This window comes from Ailuropoda melanoleuca, chromosome 2 (assembly GCF_002007445.2).
Source record: "Ailuropoda melanoleuca isolate Jingjing chromosome 2, ASM200744v2, whole genome shotgun sequence".
NCBI classification, from domain to species: domain Eukaryota; kingdom Metazoa; phylum Chordata; class Mammalia; order Carnivora; family Ursidae; genus Ailuropoda; species Ailuropoda melanoleuca.
In genome coordinates, this window is record NC_048219.1 from 161,716,462 (window position 1) to 161,730,200 (window position 13,739).

The 13,739-nt window shown below is 38.4% G+C and overlaps 1 protein-coding gene across 5 annotated transcripts in view; it reads left to right on the forward strand.

Annotated features, from left to right (window-relative positions):
• Positions 1–271: 271 nt before the first annotated feature.
• CCDC150 (coiled-coil domain containing 150) overlaps positions 272–13,739 on the forward strand; it is a 75,085-nt gene continuing 61,617 nt past the window's right edge. For 4 of the 5 annotated variants that reach the window (XM_011225957.3, XM_034654886.1, XM_019800494.2 and 1 more), the window contains exons 1-5: positions 272–460; positions 6,601–6,764; positions 8,067–8,287; positions 8,407–8,585; positions 11,402–11,470. In XM_011225957.3, coding sequence (XP_011224259.1) covers positions 449–460; positions 6,601–6,764; positions 8,067–8,287; positions 8,407–8,585; positions 11,402–11,470 — 645 coding nt within the window. In that variant the 5' untranslated portion in view covers positions 272–448. Of the gene's footprint in view, positions 461–6,600; positions 6,765–8,066; positions 8,288–8,406; positions 8,586–11,401; positions 11,471–12,857; positions 12,919–13,739 lie in introns of those variants that run through there. The other variant, XM_034654888.1, reaches the window with a different exon arrangement.

Sequence of the window (13,739 nt, forward strand, 5' to 3'; positions counted from 1 at the left end):
CAGAAGTTACCTGACACTTTAGTCCTCCTAAAACTAAAGACATTTTCTAATCATGGACTCTCTCCTGTTGCGGGTACGTTTGCCAAATTACCCAAACGCCTCACGTTTACCCAGGTGAGACCAGTAACTGCAAAGCCGCCAGGACAATCCGGGAGGTGAGTGGGAGGAAACTACATATCCCGCCACGCCCCGCACATGAGCACAATGGAGCCCTGTCGTCATCCGGGTCACGGGGCTGAGCGTTCCGTGCGCGCCGCCGGATTCCGGCCTGGGTGCCGCCCCGGGCGGAGGGCCCTCCTGGGCCGGGAAAACTGCAATTCCCGGCATGCGCTGCCACGGATGCGCCTGCGTACAGGAGCTACCGCGCCGGAGCGGGTTGATTTAAAGCGCTGTGTTAGTTCCATGGAAACCGGCCTTCCTGCTGCGGAACAGAGCTACTGGCGGACAGATGGACTGTGAGGTGAGTCTACCGGCCGTGGAAGGGGTCCCGGGCCTGCGGGAGAGAGTTGGCGGCTCAGCCAAGACCACCGTCCCTTCTTCCTGCCGCCCTCTCATTCTCTTGGCAGAGTTTAGTCTATCGCCCTCCGGACCTCAGGACCCTGGTTTATGGCGCTTCTGCGCTGGACGCAGGTGAAAACCGTTTAGGAGCTAAGTTTGCACTGGACTGGCTCCAGCTGAGGGACGGAGGATAGCCACCAGGGAGGGCCTTCAGATAAGCCCCAATACCTTTTCTTTATATGTTAGGTTGGAGATGATAGATTCTTAGGAAAGCCACTTCGACGTGTGTTTTTTTTTTTTTAATTTTTATCATGAGTTATATTCCCCGATCTGCTTATTAGAATGCAGGTGTCAGCAATTGGCATTCGTTCATTGAAGTTTTCCCAGTACCTGGCACGTGTGCTAGAACAGAATAGATGTTCGTTATTTTTTTGTTGAGTTTTCCGTTTGTTTGCCAGCCACAGTGCCCCATGCACTGTGCTAAGCTCTGAAGACAGGGAGAGATGAATCTGACCGTACGTCGGAGAACTCAGTCTACCTTGAACACCCACACACTCCTCATGTCCCCGACTTGTTAATGGTGGAGCACCCAGGACTAGGTCCCTGAATCCTTTCTGTTCTCTGTTAGCCAGTCTTGTGGCTTTGCAAGTGGCATGTATGTTGACAATTCCAAAATTTATATCGCCAGCTCACACTTCTTCCCTGAACTCCGAATTAACAAGTTCAGTCTTGTATTGGTCATCTTACCTGTTTTAAATTTAACATTTCCAAAACAACTCAGTCTTTGCACTAAAACGAATTCTTCTGATGGGCTTCCATTGTCTCAATTAATGGCAACACCATCCTTCCAGTTGTTTCCTTGCTCTCATATTTCATATCTAATCTATCAGCAAAACCAATCTTTAAAACATGTCTGGACTGTGACCACTTCTTATTATTCTGCTGCTATCACCCCATCCTAGCCAGTGGCACCTCCTGCCTGGATTATCTTAGCAGCTTCCCAACTGGTCTTTCTACCTCTGTGGTTGTTGTCCTACCCTCGTGGGAGGGTATCCAGAGTGATCCAGTTAAAAGGTAAGTTACATCGCAGCACTCCTCTCTACACCATCCAGTGGCTCTGAGAGTCACTGAGAGTAAAAGCCAAAACTTTATGGTCCCTTTATTACTCTCGGACCTCACCTTCTATAGTTCTACCCTTAACTTACTCCTCTCCAGCCAGACTGACCTCCTTACTGTTTGTAAGGATCTTTGTACTCCCTGTTTACTCTTTCTGGACTTTTCAAAGTCACCTGGCTTTTACTAGTATATTACTTCAGACATTGGTCTTATTCATGCCGTCCTTACAATGAGGTAACCTACTTAGGAGCTCCATAGAAATACTCTCCCTAAATACAGAGACAGAATTGTATTAATTTGATAATGATACATTTATGAAAGTAGCTATCAATGCACTTTTTTAAAACTAAAAGTTTATATCTTAGTATTTTTATTATTGTTACAATCAAGCATCACGCCTTGAGTTCAAGACTATATTCAGTGATATTTGCACCTTTTCAAAAACAGCAAAGCACGCATAAGTCAAGCCATAGTCTCTTTGCTGCAATATTAGCAATTAGAGCTAGATTCTCTTCTTGCAGGATTGTACTTCTTAGACTGCGAGCTTTTGAGCTATGGCTTCTGAGGATCTGCCAAGTGGCCGGTGGACTCTGTGGGGCCTGCCAGATGAGGGAGGACAGGCAGGGGTATGAGTCACTGCAGTGAAAATGAGAATCTCTCCTGACTCAACAGATTTCCTGGATCCCAGGTAGTTACCTCACTCTTCCTTTACCAGGCTCCCAGATATCCCGGGAATCTCCCTGGTGGATATTAAGGCTGTCTTGCTCTTGTTAGTCATCTACTATTGCTCCCTTCCTTGCTTCCTCATGCTCTCCTGACCTTGACATTTTTTTCTGCCCATTGCAGTGGAGATTTGTGGCGGGATGGTTTTCAGTCAATCCTGGGACCTGTTTTTAACCGCCAAAGGGTAGATTGGTTTTTTTAGTTTTCCAGTCAACTTCTTGGATGACTTGCACGTGTTCACCAGTGATTCACTAAGGATATTTCGAGAGCACCGCCATGTTCACTTAGAAGATTTATCCCCTGCCCACCATCAGTCTGTCCCAAGCACCTCACTCTTCCCTTCCTTAGGGTGAATTTTCTATAAATCTCCTCCCCCTTAGAGGCTGGGGGCCAAGTTTGTTCCTTCTTTTTGTTCAAGTATTCTTTCCAGGAGCCTGAATGGCTCCAGTGTAGCTCAGGTTCAGGTGGGCGTGAATGATGATGAGAATCAAATTCTTACTCAAATATATATAGACTTCATTTTTTTTTAAGAAAAAGAATTTAATTTGGTTTTAAATTTTGTTTTTATGGCCAAAAGTGCACACATACTGTAAATGTGAACATTTTATACATATCATAGATACCTTAGGGAAATAGTAGCAAAACTGTGACATTTCAACAATTACAGGAAAAAATTTTAGATGGGAATCTGTATTCCATTCAAAATATGTGGAAAATTTGTATTCCATTTCCTGTATTTTTTTTCCCTAAAATGGACTAATGTTTGTATTAGTATTTTATGCTTGGTTTTTGATATAAATTAGTATTTTATGCTTGGTTTTTGATATAAATTAATATTATAATCAGCTACCTCAGCCTTACAAGTTGCCAGGGAAATTGTCCTCTTTCGCACCTCTGGCAGTGTTTGTCCTTTCTTTTACCACTTCCTTCTACTTGTTTCTCCACCAACTATTGCCTGGGGCTACTGTGTTTCATGAATATTTTTGTTGCAAACACCAGAAAAACATGACTAACACAAAAGGCAAAAGTTTATTTTTCTCAAATAAGCAGAGATTGGATGTTATTAGTTTTGCCAAAATAAAAAAAAAAAGGTTAATCTGAACTTCTCTGGCCTTTTCCTCGTTTTTCTCAGATGCTGGTGATCCCTGGCTCTTTGTATCTAAAAGTGAGGCATTTAATGGCTGACTGAAAGAGCTCTCAGAGCGCTGGGCCTCATATGGGGAAATAAAGGACCGGTGCCATCATTTCAGTTTTTCTATCAGAAAAACAAAAGACTTACCAGAATCTCCTTGCAAACTTTTTGCCTAAAGTCTCATTGGCCAGAATGTGTCACATGCCTGTGCCAGCTGCAAGGGAGGCTGGGGACATTGAACTTTTCAGCTTTTATAGAGAGAACAAAGGAGCCAACTCTGTCTACCCCAAACCTTATTAAACCCTTCACATTTTCTCCCCACTTCAAACCTGGTTTATTTCTAGGTGGGCAGTAACAACACAGCAGGTGATAGAAAATGGAATGGAGGGTAAATCCATGTGGTGTTTTTACGGTGTTACCCTTCCATTTTCTCCCCACTCCACACTATTGGTGGTTCCCCCAAGCCTAACCCTGCTTTCATGGAGGCTATTCCTTCTATTACCTGAGGAACACTGTCCTGGTACATACGGTAACATGAGCAGGAGTCTCCAAATCTGGCTTTTTTTCAGAAACGCAGATGAAACTTTCTTCAAATCTTTGTATATCCAAAGACTCTGTTACTGTCTATATATACCTTTGTCTTTCTCTCTAGGAAATTTTGAAAGCGTGGAAGGAAATTAATAATAGTTTCTTTGCCTCCAGGTCCTTGAGCTGATCATTAGCAGAAACTCTTTTAACAAATTCAGATTATATGTGTCAGAAATGCTTTCTGTTTCATAGAAAAGACTAAAAGAGAGAAATCCTGGTCAGAAGCACTAAAATAAGAGTAAGAAGAAAATTTGTACCCTTTGACCTATATCATTCCATTTCCCCCTCCCTTCAGCTCATTCTATTCTGTTTCTATGAAATCAACCTTTTTTTTATTTCCACATATAAATGATATCAGACAATATTTTTCTTGTTCTGTCTGAGTCATTTCACATAGCATAATGCCTTCTAGATTCATCAATATTGTTGTCAGTGGCAGGGTTTTCTTTCTTTTTATGGTTGAATAATATTTTATATATATTTGTCTATTCATCAAATGGACATTCATCTCTTGAAGGACATTTAGGTTGTTTCTCTATCTTGGCTATTGTGAATAATGCTGCACTGAACATGACTGAGCAGGTACCTCTTCGAGATCCTGTCTTTGGTTCCTTTGGATATACAAAGGAGTGGGATTGCTGGATCATATGAAGTTCTATTTTTAATTTTTTGAGGAACTTCGATATTATTTTCCATAATAGCTGTGCCATTTTATATTCCCACCAACAGTGTATGAGGTTCACTTTTCTCCACATCTTCACCAACATTTGCTATCTGTCTTTTTGAGAATAGCTATCCTAACAGGTGAGGTGATATCTAGTTGTGGTCTTGATTTGCATTTCCCTGGAGATTAGTGATGTTGAGCACCTTTTCATTTATATATTGGCCATCTGTATGTTGTCTTTGGAGAAAATGTCTGTTCAGGTCCTCTGCCTATTTTTTTAAATTAGTTTCTTTGCTTTTTTGCTATTGAGTTATATGAGTTCTTTATATATTTTGGACATTAACCCCTTATCAGATCTGTGCTATGCAATTATTTACTACCATTCTGTAGGTTACCTTTTCAAATAAGTTCTGAGGATCTAATGTACAGCCTGTACATAGATAATATGTTATCTAGTAATATGTTGTATAGTTGAGAGTTGTGAGAGTAGATCTTAAGCATTGTTACTGCACATGGGCACACACAAAACACACACAAAGTTAACTACCTTATCTATGTGGGGTGATGAATGTGTTAATTATCTGGATCTTGGTAACCATTCTATAGTGTATGTGTATATCAAATCATCACATTGTACACCTTAAATATATACAATTATTCCTCAGTAAAGTTAAAAAAAAAAAAAGCAACTAGGCCATTCTCTGGGACCTGTTGGGGGGAGATAAAAGGTGATTGGAGAGCTATTTCAAGATGAAGAAATGTTCTTGATATTGGCAAGAAGCTCAGTCTTTTCACTGCCCCCCATCATGCTTCTTGCCCCCTTAAATCCTGCCACCAGTTTTCCCGTTTCTTTAATTTTTGCCCTGAGTGATGGAGACTACTTTCAGTTACTTGGACCTGAAGTAGTCACCACTTCCACTGCCTGGGTGGTGAGGTGAAGAGAGGTATCTGATTATACAGCAAGGGGAGAAGAAAAAATGTGTTCCTAATATCCAAAGTGGGATCTTTGTGAACCTGTTTCCATAGGAGCACTGTTGCTAGTAATGGTTAAGGTTTACAGTCTGGTTAGTATAGAAATGTGTACACAGGTTGGAGTTGCAGGAAAATGTCCTTAAAGTTTCTTTCCCCAATGACCTTGTCATTGAACCTTGGGTCCATGTTTCAACTATATGTTGGGACTGCTTCTTCTATGCTAATTCTGTCACTAATATTTCAAAAAGTACTCTTGCACGGCTTTGGGAGAGAAGTCTGGAAATTTTATGTCAATAGCTATAGAAGAGTCTTTGCTAGGCTATGAAGTTAAGTTGCAAATTATTTTTTAAAATCACTGCTTCAATGTAGTTGGTAAATGTGTATTACAACAGTGCTCAGAAGTCTAATATAGAATGTTTTTCTGAAAGCTTGGTTGGAATATATTAAATTGATGATGGCTAGTAATGAAAGAAATACTAATTCTCTTAGCCAAGTCATAGGTCCTAGTATGTGTCTAATAGTGGCAGATAGGATAGACTAGATTATGATGCGATAACAAACTATCCAACAATCTCAGTGGCTTTTAACAACATAACTTTATTTCCCACTCACACTGGATGTTATGGATGGGTCATAACTCTGTTTCATGTCTTCTTCACTCTGGGATCTTGGCACACGAATCCAGCCCTATCTGGGTTGTTGCTCATCTCATGGAGAGGACAAAGGAGATGATGAATGACAAGTTGGCTCTTAAGGTTTCCACCCACATTAAATTGACCAAAACAAGACACGTGGCTATTCCTGACCTCAACAGGACGGGGATGTGTAATTCTCCCACAAGAAGGGACAGTGACAATTTTGAACCATAACAGAACCTACTATACTAATATTGTGACTTTAATCTCAGGTGCATATGGAAACTACAGTGTCCAGACCGGTCCTCTCTCCAACCCACATCAATGCTACGGCTTCTGAAACATTCACGGTACTTCAGGAAAGGATGAGAATAGTTGAGGAACAGACCAGTTCTCTGAGGGATGACCTAATAATGTTGGACTTTGGTGAAAAAAGGTAACAAATAGAAAATGAACTAGATCTTTGTAGGTTGAAGAATTCTTAGGAGTCGTAATGCAGATGGTTTGGCAGATGAAATATAGGTATTTATAAAATCATTGAGAAAAAACAGTTTCCATTTGAACATTAGTTAGAAAATATTTGTGAGATAGAGTTGTCATTCTGTAATAGAGCTACTACCACTATTCCCCTGAATAGATATTTATTTAAAGTGAGGAGGTGGGTGGGGGGTTGGGGTAATTGGGTGATGGGCATTAAGGAGGGCACAGGATGTAATGAGCATTGGGCATTATAGGCAATATACCTCTGAAACTAATAATACACTATATGTTAATTAATTGAATTCAAATAAAATAAAAATTTTAAAATGTGTTAATTAGGTACACAAACTTTGATATCCTGTTCACCTTCAAAACTTGATTGAAAACAAACATGGAATGTTTGTATAATTAGAAAAAATTTTGTTCTTATTTTTCAGATCAAAAATAGACTTTGGTATTAGTTCAAGTGAACATCTAAACTTGATTCATGCCATTTATATGGTCTTCATTTTCTTTCCCCAGGTTTATTGTAAATTAAAAGAAAGGTTTTAAGTCTTTAAAAAAGTTTCATAGTTTAGAATGAGGTACTCAAAAAAACCACAAAAACAAAACAAAACAAAACAAAAAAACCTTTTTTTCCCCTTGGCTAAAGAAGGTATTGCCATTAAAAGTTGGATTATTAATGGCCTGAGGAATATGGGTGCTTAAGCAGCCAATATCAAATTTGCTGGTGTGATTTTCTTTAAGATTACAATGTATTTCCTTAGCGTCTCTCATGAAAACCTAAAATTATAGTTGGTATTATAGCATCCATAGAATGAATAGTTCTTCAGTAGCTAAAGATTAAATTTGTAAAGATGCTGAGTATGTTAGAATAAAGTAGAAATGTTTATTATGACCTTGTTTAAAAAATTTTCTAAAAATATGTGAATATATTGACTCTGTGCTAACTTTAATTCTTAGTTTGTAATGTTGGGTTTAGCATTTAACATGTTTTATGTACCACATAAAAGTTTACAAAAAATTCAAATTAAAAGAAACAACTGTTATAAAGTCAGTGGTCTTTATCCATCCGACATTAGTCTCATCCTCTTTACCTAATTGTGCTTTCTGTATTTAAATTTGGGGAAGCTAACAGATGCTTAACTAAGGAATCTAATTTTTATTCTTGGTAAAAGTGTTACATTGACCTGATGATTGGGATTACCATAGTACACATTGCATTACATAATATTGTTAAATTGGGATCTTTGTCCAGAGGCCAACTGGAAACTCCAAAATGTTTAGAAGAGCCTGTGAGCCAGAACATCATTAGTCCTATCCAGAACGAAATGATTTGTTCAGGAAAACCAGATATTCTGTGGAAGAACTGTGAGTTTCTGGTAAATCGAATGTGCCGTCTGGAAAGCCTCATCCAGTCCTTGAAGATGAACATCTTTCATCTGCAAACTGAAAAGGATTTGAATCCACAGAAAACAGGTACAGAGAGGAGTATCATCAGAAATTAGGTCCTGTATGGGTGCTTAATGAGTTTATGATTCTTTTCCTTTCCTGACCTCCTTTCAACTGCTCCATGACCCGCCTGTGCTGTTGGGTAGCTTTTCTGAAAGATCGACTGAATGCAATACAGGAGGAGCATTCCAGGGACCTGAAGCTGTTGCATGTTGAAGTAATGAATTTGCGCCAGCAACTAAGAGATGTAAAAGAGGAAGAAGACAAGGCACAAGAGGAAGTGCAAAGGTTGACTGCCACGCTGGAGATTGCCTCAGAGACAAAGGTTTGAATCCAGATTTCTGAAATACTGGTTCACTGTTATCTGCTAACGGGAGGAGGCAACAGACCCACAAAATTGACTTTAAAATTGGTGATGTGATGTGAGGATTGACATCTCAAAGTTACCTACATTGATAACCTTAACTATTGTGTACTATCAGTAATGTGGTATTTATAGAGCCCTTACCCTGTACGCATGAGAGTGAGAATTCAAAGGTGTGAGGTAGAGTCTCTGCTCTTCCAAGAGCTTATGTGCTAGCTGGGAGAACAAGGAATAGCATGAAAAACTAAATAGAGAAAAAATAAGGGCATAGGAAATGTTAAAGGACAGTGTAGGACAATAAGTGAATATTGACATGTGTTTTGTGTTCAGGTGGGTTTGAGAGGGTGGGTATGCCCTATCTAGAGTAGATTAGAGTAGGCTTCAAGAAAGAGCTAAGACATGAGCTGAACTTTCAGAAGGCAAAGTAGAGAGGTGAGGACACACAGAGGTAGGAAAGAATATAGAGTAGGGTAATAAACTGACAATTTTGTTCTCCCTCCATGGGCCAGGCAGTATAGTAGATGGTCAACATGTTATTTTGTTTAATTTTTGAAAACCTAAATTGTCCCCATTTTAGTAATAAGAGCATTGGGCCCCAGAGAGAATCATTTCTCTAAGATCACACTTCCCCGTTTTCTTTCCCTTACCCAGGTTTGAACTTAGATCTTTCCACTGGTACAGTTAGAGGAAATGCATAAACTTAGATGCGTGACAGGAATGACAGGATTTTTGGGGGCAAATAAATTGGAAATTAGCTAGGGATCACATTATAGAGGATTTCAAAATCAAGAATAATCGATAGTTGGGCTTGATACTGTGAGGTGATTATAAGTTTTTGATAAGGAAGTGACATAGCGAAAACAAGAAAACTAATCTGGCAGTAGTGTAGGGTTTGGGGAAGCCAGTTAGGAGTCCATTGCATGATTTGAGGCACAAGCCTTATTAGGTCTGACTTCCAGGGGCATTTTGAAAAGAAAGAGGAGTGTTTTATGAAGAAAGATACGCTAGAATATGGTACTGGACAAGAGCTGAGTATAGGTAAGAAGGCAAAGATGACTGAGGTTTTACATCTTGGCTTATGGTGCCGTTAATAGTGATATAAAAGAGAATAAATGGTGAAAACTGTATTTTTGATCCTCAGCTCCTAAGCACAGATAATATTTGAGACAAGAAGAAAGTGAAAAAAATAGGAATATACTCTGTAAGAAAAAGTTCTATCAATTACCAGTTTCTCTCATTTTTGAATTTTACATACAAAGTGAGTGTCTTCAGGGTACCTGGGTGGCTCAGTCAGTTAAGCATCCGTCTCTTGGTTTGAGCTCAGGTCATGATCTCATGGATTGTGAGACTGAGCCCTGCCTGGACTCCACGCTGAGCTGGGGGTCTGCTTGAAGATTCTCTCCCTCTGCCCCTCCCCCAACTCACGCATGCACATTCATTTTCTCTCTCTCAAATCTTTTTTTTTTAATATAAATTCAATTAACACAATGTATTATTAGTTTCAGAGGTAGAGTTCAGTGATTCATCAGTTGTATATAACACCCGGTGCTCATTATATCATGTGCCTTCCTTAATGTCCATCACCCAGTTACCGCAACCCCCTACACGCCTCCCCTCCAGCAACCCTCAGTTTGTTTCCTAAGAGTCTCTTATGGTTTATCTCCCTCTCTGATTTTGTCTTATTTTTCCTTCCCTTCCCCTATGTTCATCTGTTTTGTTTCTTAAATTCCACATATGAGTGAAATCATATGATAATTGTCTTTCTCTGATTGACTTATTTAGCTTAGCATAATACCCTCTAGTTCCATCCACTTCATTACAAATGGCAAGATTTCAATCTTTTGATGGCTGAGTAATATTCCATTGTATATTTATACCATATCTTCTTTATCCCTTAATCTGTCAATGGACATTTGGGCTCTTTCCATAGTTTGGCTATTGTGGACATTACTGCTATAAACATTGGGGTGCAGGTGCCCCTTTGATCACTATGTTTGTGTGCTTTGGGTAAATACTTAGTAGTGCAATTGCTGAGTCACAGGGTAGCTCCATTTTTAACTTTTCGAGGAACCTCCATGTTGTTTTCCACAGTGGCTGCACCAGCTTGCATTCCCACCAGCAGTGTAAGAGGGTTCCCCTTTCTCTGCATCCTTGCCAACATCTGTCGTTTCCTGACTTGTTAATTTTAGCCCTTCTGACTGGTGTGAGGTAGTATCTCATTGTGGTTTTGATTTGTATTTCCTTGATGCCCAGTGATGGTGAGCATCTTTTTGTGTGTCTACTGGCCATTTGTATGTCATCTTTGGAGAAATGTCTGTTCATATCTTCTGCCCATTTCTTGACTGGATTATTTTATTTTTGCATGTTGAGTTTGGTAAGTTCTTTATAGATTTTCGATACTAGCCCTTTATCTGATAAGACATTTGCTAACACCCTCTCCCATTCCATCAGTTGTCTTTTGGTTTTGTTGACTGTTTTCATTGCTGTGCAAGAGCTTTTTATCTTTATGAAGTCCCAATAGTTCATTAAAATAAATAAATCTTTTTAAAAAATAAAAGGGAAAATAATAGAAGTCATTAATCAAAGTAATAAAATAACTTTCTTTTTAAATATCTCATTGTAATAATTATTTCAGACTCAAAATAAGTTTTTATAACCATATTCAGATTAGCATTTATTGGTTGCCAGAAAAAAGTCTAGATTTGATCTGATGTGCCTATAGACAGTTTCTTTCTTCATTTCAGATTATTTAGAACCTTTTCCCCTTGTACTTTTAGAAGAATGCAGTCATTATTGAAGAGGAATTGAAGACCACAAAACGTAAAATGAACCTGAAAATTCAGGAGGTAAGATAAAAAAAGGTTCTGGAGGGTGGAGGGGGCGTTGGAATTGCTGAGGGAAAGTCAAGAAAGTAGAAAGAATGAAAAACTTTGAAGAAGAAAATATGTTACTGTGGAGTAGGAAGATTTTAAAAATATGCCACGTGAAATTCAAGTGCAAGTGGCTACCCTTATTTGACATTAAGAGTTCCTTTTGCCTCAATACGACCATACAACCAGAAATAAAGTACTTTGCGAGCCAGGAAGGGAATTAGTTACCACGAAGTTTATGATGCTAGAGCAAAATGAACACCTTCATACAAAGACCTTTTAAACTAAAGCTGTGTTTAAAACAAAAAGCTTTTAATAAGTCTGCTCATCTAATTTTACCTTGAAACCTCCATCTCAGCCTAAGTTTTAGTAGATAACAGATTGGGAATTGTGAAGTAGGTGGCTGCTAAAAGTTGCTGGACTAAAAATTGGCAGCTGAAAACAGTGAAAGAGTCAGGAGAATTAGTAATCCAACACACCCTGGCCTAAAAACCTCACTATTCCCTGACAGAATAATCATTGATGTTCATCTGAATCAAAAGGATCCAAATTATATTTAAAATACTCTATTATATAAAACAAAGAAGTAGATATACTTTTAAAGAAAATTTTCATGCAAAATTACTTTTTAAGTTATGATTTTTAGTGCATAAGTTGTTAAGTATAGCTATCTGGAAAATTCTCTCATGTACTTTATTTGCCTGTAACTACCGATAAAAGCATGATTTTTCATAGTTAGAATGTATTACATTTCATGTTTTGTTTTGTTTTTTTTTTACTTTTTAGATATTTTAGTAGACTACTTTTTTAGAGTTTTACATTTATAGAAAAATTACACAAAACAGTTCTCATAAACCTGCTCTCCCCATTCCTCCAGGTTCCCCTGTTATATTAGTATGGTACATTTGTTAAATTTGATGAACTAGTATTGTTCATAAATAAATTGATAAATCATTATTAGCTAAAGTCCACAGTTTATATTAAGATTCACCTTTTGTTCATTACATTATCTTACAGAACAGTATCACTGCCCTAAAAATGCTCTGTGCTCCATACACCCATCCCTTCCCTCCTCTCTTCCTGAGCCCCTGGCAACCACTGATCTTTTCAGTGTCTGTAGTTTTGTTATAGTTGGAATGATTCAGCTTGTGGTTGTTGTGGACTGGCTTCTTTCACTTAGCATATGCATTTAACATACCTCCAAGCCTTGTCATGGTGTGGTAACTCATTTTATTGTTAAACAATATTCCATCATATGGATGTACCACAGTTTATCCGTTCATCTATTGAAGAACATCTTGGTTGCTTCTGAGTTTTGGCAATTGCGAATAAAGCTGCTATAAACATTCATATGCAGGTTTTTGTGTGGAGATGTTATCTACTCATTTGGATAAATACCTAGAGCACAATTGCTGGATCATCTGGTAAGCTTTTGTTTACCTTTGTAACTGCCAACCTGTCTTAAAAAATGGCTGTACCGTTTTGCATTCACACCAACAATGAATGAGTTCCTGTTGCTCCACATTCTCATCAGCCTGTTGTCTTGTCAGCGTTTTGAATTTTTGCCATTCTAATATGTGTGTAGTGTTTTAATTATAATTCCCTAATGACACATGATATTGAATATCTTTATATATGCTTATTTGCCATCTGTATATCTCATTGGGTGAGGTGTCTATTAGATACTATGCTAATTTTGTAATGGGTTGTTTGTTTTCTTATGTTGAGTTTTAAGAGTTCTTTGCATATTTTGGATACTAGTCCTTAATCGAATACGTGTTTTGCAATTTTTTTCTCCATTCTTTAGCTTATCTTTTGCAGAGCAGAAGCTTTTAATTTTAATGAAGTCCAACTTATTAATTTTTTCTTTCAGGGATTGTACTTTCAGTGTTATAAGTTATCACCAAATCCAAGGTCACCAGGATTTTTCTCCTGTGTTTTTTTTAGAAGCCTTATAGTTTGGCATTTTACATTTAGATAAATGATACATTGTGAATTAATGATGTGAGGTCTGTATCTAGATTCTTTGTGTGTGTGTGTATATGTGTGTCCAGTTTTTCCAGCACCATTGGAAAGTCTTAATTCTGAGTGCTGTGATAAAATCTTGAATTTTTTATTGAACCCTGTCAAGGACCTGTAGAAGGACTGTCCTAATCAAAATGCATTTTGGTATTCAAGCAGAAAGGATGTATTAGTTTGCTAGGGCTTCAGTACAAATTGCCACAGACTGGGTGGCTTAAACAAC